The following is a 10,818-nucleotide window of genomic DNA, read 5'->3' as shown; positions in this document are numbered from 1 at the left end:
TAACTCTTGGAAATCTAAGACCTTATCCAAAGCAGGAAGGCTAGTTTTGATCAAGTCCACCCTCACTACCATAACCAGTTATTCTATGCAAGTTTTGTCTCTCCCATAAAAGACTCTCCATGAAATAGACCAAATCTGTGCCCAGTTCCTTTGGGGGTTTGACTCAGAGAAAAAGAAAATTTATCTAGTAGCTTGGCTTAAAACCTATAGTGACACCAATGTTGGAGGACTAAACATCAGAGTTGCCATCATTATGTACCAAGTGGCCATGAAAAAACTCTGCTGGAAGTTCAATTATGCACAAAATCTAGCCACTAACCTTGTTAAGGAGAAGTACATTAAAGATAGAGCCTACCCTACTTCTTTTAAAACTGGCTCTCATATTTGGCAGAATGTAGGTAGAGGTTGGGATCTGTATAGTCAACTTACAGCTTGGTGTATAGGAGATGGTAACCATATTCACCTGTGGTATGATAACTCGTCAGGAAAGAGATCCCTTAGATCCCTAGTAGCTGGCCCTTTAGCAAGAAGAGATGAAGACCTTCCCCTTAGCACCATAATGCAAGATGGCCATTGGAACTTGACCAATATCTCTTGCAGAATCCCAAAAACCTGGTCCATTGGATCCATGCCATCCCCATACCTAAGATGCCATCCCCATCCCCATGCCATCCTTCTGCTCCCTTTCCCAAGGCTTACACTTTGATACTAAAACTGCATACAATCACATTTGAAACTCTATGTTTCATCAAACAGTCATTGAAAGAAAGTGGAGTTCCATGTGGAAATCTAGATGCCCTCCAAAAATCAAGTTTTTCCTTTGGTTGTGCCTGTGGAACAGACTCCCCACTGCCCACCACCTAGCTAGCAGGCATGTTATACCAATGGGAAACTGCCAAATTTGTCCTAATAATTAGGAAACTCTGGAACATATCTTCATGTCCTAGAGCAATAGAATTCTGGTCAAATGTAAAGTTTATCCCCAAAGTCAAGCTACCTAATTCTGATTTTACTTCCTGGTTTTTGGGAAATGTGTTGAAAAATGATATGAACATTGATTTAAATATTGCACATGCACTGTGTTTGGTTTTTGTATTTGGAGGATCTGGCTAAGGGGAAACCTTTGGATTTTCAAGAAAGAAAGTAAACCTATCCTATTTTAGACTGTCTAAACCATTAATTTAGCCAAAGAATTTTCAGAAAATGACCACAAACATGTCTTGAACTTCAAGCCCTTGCATATGATGCCAATAGTTGAACAAGCTAATTACATTATAAAGGTGGATGCCACCTTCTGTTTCACATCTTTTCTTACTTCCTATGCTATAATCTGCATATCACAATTATGTAGATGGAGTGGCTGTAACAACAACATCAGTAGCTCCAGTTGCCGCATAAACTCAAGCTATTCTCCTTGCAATCTCCTGGGCAGTAGTTAACAAATGGGATAGGGTTCTAATTGTCTCTGACTGTAAAATGGCAGTTGATAGTATCAATGTGGAAGGATTAGCCACTACTTGGTTATCTAATCTATATGGAAAATACAGGGACATGCTAAGAAATCAAAGAAGCCTCTGCTTGAAGTCAAGAAGAAGGGAACATTTGGAGGAAGCGGATCATGTGGCAAGGAAGGCCAAGGCCCAGCTGAGTCTGTTGCATCATGGAACTAGTATCACCCCTCCCCCATGCAAGTCAAGTTTAATCTCCCCTACTAATGACATTTCGTTTTTGGAAACCTTATCTTTAAGTTGTGATTATGTCTTGGATGGCTGTATTTTTGTTCCACAACGGGTGGAAGCTAATGCGATCAGCATAAACCTGTGATGTATATTTTGATGTACTAATCTATTAACGTGACTCTTTTCAACCAAAAAAAAAAATTACGTACATATAGTTTTATTTTTTGGATAGGAATTACGGAATAGTAATATTTATGGATGATTTTACAATAGCTACAACACGGTGAAATCAGGTTACTGGCTAGCCAAAATGGGGAGTTATAATGGAGAGGTCAATGCGGGTGATGAGGAAATGTGGCGGTATACATGGGGATTAGACGGGCCTCCAAAGCTACGACATTTTATATGGAGTGCTTGCAAGGGGAACTTGGCGGTAAGGGAGAGACTGGTTTATCGTCACATTGCAGATGAGGCGAGTTGTCCGGTGTGTGAGGCGTCATGTGAATCCACAATACACACTCTCTTTGAATGTGAGGCTGCTGCTATGATCTGGCAACAATGCAGCCTGCGGAACTGCTTGTCTGATGCACCAACGTCTTCTTTTGCGGAGCGATGGGTATGGCTAGCAAGGAAACATAATGCCAAAGACCTTCGTACCATTGCAACGCTACTGTGGGCGGCATGGAGGTGTTGTAACATGTTTGTATTCGAGAATGTAAGGCCAAATTCTGTCATGGTAGCTTCTGGATATACTAGGCTTGTTGAAGAGTATTGTGAGTACTCCAAGAAGGTCCTCAAACCCGTAGGGAATGCTACTGCAACTGGCTCTGCTTCGGCCTGGGTACGCCCTCCTGTTAGGGTTGTTAAAATCAATACGGATGCACATGTACCTCAGGGTGGCAAGGTGGGTCTAGGGGTGGTCATTCGAGATGAAAATGGTACGCTCCTAGCCTGTGGGGTGAGAAAGATTGAAGCAACATCTCCTGACATTGCAGAATCCCTTGCGGTGCGGTATGGTATGCAGCTTGGGAGGAGATTGGGATACACCAAAATATGGGTTGAAAGTGATGCTGCAAATGTTGTTCAGGCAGTATTGGATACAAGTAAGGGGTCCTCTCCAATCCATCTAGTCTTTGAGGATATCAAGAAAGATAGCTTAACTTTTACCTCATGTAATTTCTCTCATGTTAGACGGGCATGTAATACGGTAGCCCATTTGGTAGCAAGATGGGATACGAATAGTAGTTCAGAACGTGTTTGTATTGGCTCTTTCCCTCAAAGTATCCTAGCTTTGGCGGAAATTGATTTAATCTAATAATATGCCCGCTATCTTTCCCTCAAAAAAAAAAAAACAAAACACTAAATCTCAACCATTAAATAAGAGTAGACTATTTTAAACCATTGATCTTGTTGACTTTTAATTTATTATAAACCATTTTATAATTTAATTAAAATAATATTTTACCATAAAATTAATGGAAATAAAAAAAAACTCCACTCTCATCTACCGTACGTTTTACTGAGAAGTTTCATCTCAAACAAAAAAAGAGAAATTGTTTTAAACTCTTGATTCTATTCTTCATTTCCATCGGTTCTTTATAATCAAATTGGGACGTAAAATCGTAATGTAATCTATTTATAATCTCATTCACCCTACACAATAATTTAAAAATATACTCCATTGATAACTGTTCATCTAACACAACAATAAAGAAAATACACCGTTAATAATCGTTCATCTAGCAAACACGCCATTCCATTTTTGATACAGAGTAATCAAATTTTTTTTATCGATAATCGCTAATGCTACATTGAAGAAAGAAAAACATCTACAAACAAATACTCTAATTGGAGAATAAGACATAATTTTGCTTTATTTATTTATTTATTTATTTATATATATATTACAGGAACATGGAGAAGTTATTAAGAGAGAGAAAATAAATAAATAAATAAACTTGAACGTGGGAATTCATTTTTTATGCTAAAAATTACAATTTTTAATATAAAGTCAACATAATCAATGACCCAGATGAGTCAACAAAAATAAAAGGCTCAAATTTAATATATTGTGGTGACTACCGTTTTGTTGTAGCCACTCAAATACCTTCCAATATTTAGACACAATTATAAAACATGGTCAATACATAATAACTCAACGGCAATGATAAGCGAGTTATTGTTATAATCTATACTTTGAATTAAGAAAATGTAAATAGAGAAAACTAGATTAAGATGAGATAATCTCTGTCCTTAGGATAATATTAGCCTCCACTATATTGCTGATGAGATTCAAAGCTAATCTACCCCTAGGATTCACTAATCATGAATGAAATACAACAAACTCAACCATTCCCATTCCCATGTATTTTGGAAGAAACTGATATTGTGAGAAAAATATGAAAAACGTTGATCAGCGTACATTATCATTATTCATTAGATTAAATATGAAAACAATATGATAGTTACTAAATAACTGACCTTGGTATTATCCTATTTAAAATAAAAAAATTAATATATTAATACCGAAATATTAATTAATTAATAACCGCAAAAAAGAATAACGTTAATTAAAGTGCTGAATTCTTGATTAATAATATATAGCCATATTAATAACCTAATACTAACATACCAAGCTCAATACTACACTTGGCCCAACAACCCAAACCACAACATATTCAATATATCAAGCACATGGGTATATATTTAAAGATATGCAAAACATCAAATTTCTTTCCGCGCAGTTTCTATAATCAACATATGACTACGCAGGAGCACTCACGACCATTATCTATTTGCGCTTTTTTTGAGCATTCTCTTCTCAGATTAGCTAATCGGACTCCTTGGGTTGTCGTCTCACATTCATCTAAAACTGATTGGTTAAACCCCTTGGATCGATCTCTGCAAACTCCACCTAGTACTTGATTTCCAGTTAACTCAGCCTTGCAAACCCTTGCACATTCGTTGTCATCTTTGCATTCTCCTTTGAAATTCTTACTTGTCTTGGTACATGTGCCTGCCCAAAGTTTTAGGCGGATTCATTATACTACTTCCGTTTCAGAAAGTTTTTTATAGTTACTATTTGCACAGACTCCAATGCAATATTTAACTACTAATATATCCAAATTTAACTATTAATATATATATATATATATATATATATATATACAAAAATACACGTACAATTCTAATATTCGAAAACGACAACATAATTATATTTCACGGTATATATAACCAAGGTTATTATGCATGTACGTTATACGTACTCGTGATCGATATGATCAATAAATATATAAATTTAATACAATAATAACACATTTTCTCCTCGAAAATTATTAGGTATACTCGAGTGTATTGTGCATCCAATGATATTTTTATGTCCATTGGTGGTTCCTATCACATTTTCTCCTCACATGTAAGGAGAAAATACGAGAGCTGAGGGTGGACGGTGCACCCGAGTGCATGTACTATGTTCCAGCAGATTACCCGTGTGTCTGAAACTCTAGTTTAAGGTGGAAAGTGTGTCAAATTGTAAATAGAATTGAAGACTTTTTTTAATTTTAGCTAGTTTGGTAATTTAAACGGAAAAGTGAGGGACATGAAAAATGTGTGGATATCAACTAGTTATATTTAGCATGTTTTATTTCCCACAATTTTTACCTCAAGAGTGATGGAAAAACTAAGAAAACATGTGGAAAACAAAATTAAACCAGTGTAAAATATTTAATATTTCATTTTCTGTAGTTTTCCATAATAATTAGTCAAAAAAAAAATAGAGATTTTCACATACTTTTTCATATTTATGTTCTATAAATTTCCAAATTTTTTCTTTTCCTCATATTTCCACATTATGTGTTTTCACCAAAAGGATCTCACAAGTAAGAGCAATAAATTAGCAAGACGATGGTTGGGACTTGGGACAAATTAAGCCCGTAAACACAAATTTTAAGTCTGTAAATAAAAAATATGTGAGAATTTTCTGTGCTTACAAAGCCATTTATTATTCGGTCAGAAATGAAGGAAATGAACACCTTTGTAAGTAGAAAACTTTGTTTAGGATCTTGTATAAATTTCTCTATTTATATCCACATGAGATTCGGTATATCAAGTTAAGCAATACTCCGTACTTCGTAAATTTAAGTACAGTGTCGGGGGATTACCTAAAAAAAAAAAAAGTACAGTGTCGGGGGACGACTATATATCTTAATACAAATTTTTATATAAGGCGATTTTACATAAAAGATCGCCTTGGTGTCATATAAGATAAGCAATTAAATCAATTAGTTAAGCACTGAAACTAATTAATTAAGCACTATAAACAATTAGTTAAATAATGAAAATAATTAGTTAAGCACTAAAACTAATTAGTTAAGCAATGGAACCAATTAGTTAAACAATCAAAGTGGTCTTTTCGATAAGACGGTCTTACACAAAAGTTACCGATATCTTAATGCGGTATATAAATATTACACACCACTTATAAATAAGAATTTGTGAATACAAAAATACTTGTTACGGAGTATAATAACAACACATTACCTTTGGATTCTGTATTCACAAGAAGGATCGCACCAATTAGAGCAATAAACAAGACTACGGTTGGGACAAATTTAGCCATTACTCTATCAAAATTAACTCGAGTTCTTCTCAAACTAACTTTGTTTTATGAGCACTTTTATAAGTAGGAATATTTGTTTAGGATTTGTATAATTGTATGTCTAAATTTCTCTATTTATATCTACATGCGATCGTATATCAAGTTTTAAATAATAATAAAAAAAATATGGATAGCACGTTACGCACGTATATATAATTGACTCCTGGGCTCTATGTCCAACTTTAGCAAAAAAAATTATTAGAAGCTAATTTTACAATAAAATTAACTAGTTTGTGCCCGTGTTATTGTACGGGTACCTATTAAAAGTATAAAATCTCCTAATCGACATTGTTAATAACTCCGTAAAATGTTATTGTGTTGCAATACTACAATGTATCTAAATATTGCACTACAAGAAATTGTACCATTAACGACGGGAAATCTCGTCGCGAAAGGTCAATAATCGTTGATTAATGACGGGGTTTCCTGTCGCGAACCCGTCATAAAAGGGGGACGTCGTTAATCCGTCGTAAAAGACATTTGCGACGGTTGTTCCCGTCTTTGTTTGGTAGTTAGCCCCGTCGCAAAAGCCTTTTGCGACCGAATTTTTGACCCGTCGTAATTAGGTTGTCGTTAAAGATACAAATTCTTGTAGTGTTGTATGTGTCTTAAACAAAACATAATACCGAAGTAAGAAGCTAAAAAATATCCAAAATTAAGTTCTAGTTCGATGATGGTCTAAAAGCATTTGAAAATGCAAAATTGACTATGTGGACTTTAATTTTGAAATCGCGTACATAATATCAAACATAAAGAATAAAAAGGGACGAATGGAGTATTAGTTAGGTAGGATGAATTCAGTGGGTTTAGTATACGGAGTATACCATTGTCAATGCCATTTAACCAGAAAAAATGTGATATTTATCCAACATTACTGAGTACTCCGTATATATATAGTTGTATACCACTCAAAAATCCTTCTCACTCTGGTTATTAATGATAATCTTAATTCTTTCTATAATTTAGCATCCCAATTAGTTGTGCATTATGATTTTTGCTGAAAGTTGATTGTACAACCATTATAAGTACCCTCATCCATGTTTTGTTCAACTTCAACTTCATCGTGTGTATATTAATGTCTGTTTGGACGTTCTAATCGAACTATTTGTACTCTCAATTCTCGTGCTTCTTTCTTCATTGAGAGACGATGACGTGTGAATGTCATATTATTACGATCTAAAGTCTTTTTAAACACTAATCTCCATCTAACCACTAATCTTGCTATATTTTTTTGCAACCAAGCTTTATATCGAATTTAAGTGGGGTAGTTAGTTAGACTGAATTCAGTGGGTTTAGTATACGGAGTACACCATTGTCAATGCCATGTAACCAAAAAGAATGAGATATTTATCCACCAATACGGAGTACTCCGTGTTTAGTTGTCTTCCACTCCAAAATCCATTCTCACTCTGGTTATTAATGATAATCTTAATTATCTTTATAATTTAGCATCCCAGTTAATTGTGCATTATGGTTTTTGCTGAAATTTGAATCTAAAGCCATTATAAGTACCTGCATCCACGTTTTGTTCAGCTTCAACTTCATCGTGTGTATGTTGATGTCTTAAATTTGGACGTTCTAATCGAACCATTTTTACTCTCAATTCTCGTGCTTCTTTCTCCACTGAGAGACGATGACGTGTAAATATCACGTTGTTACGATTTAATGTCCTTGTAAACAGTAATATCCATATAATCGCCAATCTTGCTATATTTTGTTCCAACCAAGCTTTGTATATATCGATTTTTATTTGTATCTATATCCATACTAATCAACAAAAGGGCCAATCTTTATCATTTTTTTAATGTTACTCCGTTATTATTATAATTCCACCGTTTAGATGGTTATCATATTAATTACCATGTTTTAGTTAGTTAGGCACTACTTAGACACTAAACTTTATATTACTTAGTTAGGCACTAAACTTCATACTCCCTCCGTCCCTTTTTGTTCTTACGTATTCTATTTCGAATGTCTCATTTTGATCTTTATATTGAAAATATTTCCTTTTATATTATCACATAAATGTCTTAATATTATATCAAAATTTGTGTCCAAGGATTATTTTAACAAATTAAATTCATTGGGGTATTTAATCTCTCACACTTTTCCAATGAGGCATTAAATGTTTTTTAATTTTCCAATGTTAATTTTTTTTATAAAAGTAAAAACATTATAAATAAACATAATTTTTCTTATTTAAATAAAAAATTGAGAAATTGCAATGCACATTAATTAATCGTTAAATCACATGCATAATATCAAACATAAAGGAAAAAAAAGAACGGAAGGAGTATTAGTTAGTTAGGCTGAATTCAGTGGGTTTAGTATACGGAATACACCATGTATTGTCAATGCCATTTAACCAAAAAAGAATGTGATATTTATCCACCACTAAGAAGTACTTTGTATATAGTTGTATACCACACTAAAATCCATTCTCACTATGCCACTATGGTTATTAATGATAATCTTATTTCTCTATTAATTTAGAATCCCAATTAATTGTGCAATATGGTTTTCGCTGATTTGTCAAAAATAAATAAATTAAATTGTCTTAATTTCCTTAAATAAGTTTGTATGAGAAGTGAGTATTGGGGTTTTGGAGCCCTCATATTCCTTACCACTCCGCTTTAATAATATAGATTCATTAATAAAAAGTAGTACGATTGATTTTTTTTAAGGTAAGAAAAAAGGAGTACTTAGGAGTCCCTTCGCTCGAGGGTTACTCCTAAGTAATTGCTGTTAGATTATGATACATATGAACAACATAAATCATGCGGAAAACTCTTAATGCCAAGAATCATATTAATTGCACATAATCATATAATTAGTATTGAATGCATACACTTTGTAGCGTGCCCTCCCTAGCTGCGCCCGAACCGAACAAGAACAAGTCTTTAGGACTCCAAGTGTCGTCCCTCCGTAGAAAGTCCACAGCACGTCCGGATCCGCCTTAAGCTTGACCAACTAGAATCGCCCTTAAGGTTCTTAGAACTTTCGGCTATTAGGGTGCAAGTGTTTGGCCGATTTTTGCTTAAAAATCCTAGCTTTGAATACTTGAAATCGTCTGTATAAATTTGTGAACCTAGGCACATATTTATAGAGTCATGGAAAAGGATTTAGAATCCTATTAGAATACCAATTAGTTTAATTAGAATCCCTTTAGAACTCTATTAAATAAATTCTATCTACTAGGATTAGGATTTAATCGTAGAACGAATTCCAATAGCTTTAGGATTCGTATCGCACACAACCGCACAGCCCGCGCAAGCCTCCCGGCCCACGCGAGCTGCACAGCTCGCAGCCCCTGAGCATTCCTCGCAGCCCACGATGCGTGCGCGCCATGCCTTGATGGGCCTGGCCTTGCGCTGGGCCTGGCGAGGCTTTCGTAGCGTGTGTGTTGGGCGCTTGGCTTGCTGGGCGCGGGCCTGGCTTCGTGATGGGCCTTCGTCTAGCAAGTCTCGTCCGATGCTAATTCGTACGACGCGCTTCCGATTAAATTCCCGATTCCGGAATTCATTTCCGATACGAACAATATTTAACATTTTCAATTCCGGAATTAATTTCCGTTTCGAACAAATATTTAATATTTCCGTTTCCGGAATTATTTTCCGATTCCGATAATATTTCCGATTCTGACAATATTTCCGTTTCCGCCAATATTTCCGGTTCCGACAATGTTTCCATTTCCGATAATATTTTCCGATACGTACCATGTTTCCGTTTCCGGCAACATCTACGACTTGGATAATATTTATATTTCCGATACGATCCATATTTCCGTTTCCGGCAATATCATCGTTTCCGGAGTATTCATTTACTTGCCTTTGACGATCTCAGCTCCCACTGAAACCAAGATCCGTTGATTTCGAATATCCATAGATGGAGTATTTAATGCCATTAAATACTTGATCCGTTTACGTACTATTTGTGTGACCCTACGGGTTCAGTCAAGAGTAAGCTGTGGATTAATATCATTAATTCCACTTGAACTGAAGCGGCCTCTAGCTAGACATTCAGCTCACTTGATCTCACTGAATTGTTAACTTGTTAATTAATACTGAACCACGTTTATTAGACTTAAGATTAAATGCATACTTGGACCAAGGGCATTATTTCCTTCAGTCTCCCATAGGACAAGTGTGCATTTCCTAATTCCTTTGTCGCTCGATGCTTGCTCTTGAACATAATGTAAGAGTTGTCATCCTTATTATTTCCAGAGGTGTTTCTCGGTTTCAGAGTTCAACTGATCAAATAAACAGATAATCATATCCTATGATTCATCTGAGCACGGCCATGCATTTTACAGTTTCTAGCTCTCTGAGTGGCTGTACAACTTCCAGCATCTCATCTCGATTTATGGGAGGACAATCCCAATCTTGCGATCTTGAGATTAGACTTCGTTTGATAGGTGATTACCTGAGCGTTGCCTTTATAGCCTCCTTTTACGGTGCGACGGTTGACAACGTCAAAGTAACC

General features: G+C 35.3%; 1 protein-coding gene across 1 annotated transcript; it reads right to left on the bottom strand.

The window, feature by feature from the left end:
• Positions 1-4,337: 4,337 nt before the first annotated feature.
• On the bottom strand, positions 4,338-6,363 carry LOC130466833 (uncharacterized). Its single transcript, XM_056835409.1, has 2 exons — positions 6,219-6,363; positions 4,338-4,695 (listed from the first exon to the last, which is right to left on the bottom strand). The coding sequence occupies exons 1-2, from the start codon at positions 6,295-6,297 to the stop codon at positions 4,433-4,435; spliced, it is 342 nt and encodes a 113-aa protein (XP_056691387.1). The 5' UTR covers positions 6,298-6,363; the 3' UTR covers positions 4,338-4,432.
• Positions 6,364-10,818: the final 4,455 nt, after the last annotated feature.

This window comes from Spinacia oleracea, chromosome 2 (genome assembly GCF_020520425.1).
Source record: "Spinacia oleracea cultivar Varoflay chromosome 2, BTI_SOV_V1, whole genome shotgun sequence".
Taxonomy (NCBI): domain Eukaryota; kingdom Viridiplantae; phylum Streptophyta; class Magnoliopsida; order Caryophyllales; family Amaranthaceae; genus Spinacia; species Spinacia oleracea.
Note: the sequence above shows the minus strand (reverse complement) of the source record. Positions and strands in the feature narration are given on the sequence as shown.

What these genes read in the sequence shown, in the direction of transcription:
- LOC130466833 (XM_056835409.1), bottom strand. Translation starts at nt 6,297, where the DNA reads ATGGCTAAATTTGTCCCAACCGTAGTCTTGTTTATTGCTCTAATTGGT. An exon ending in TGTGAATACAGAATCCAAAG is followed by an intron (nt 4,696 to 6,218) that starts GTAATGTGTTGT and finishes AACTTTGGGCAG; the next exon opens with GCACATGTACCAAGACAAGT.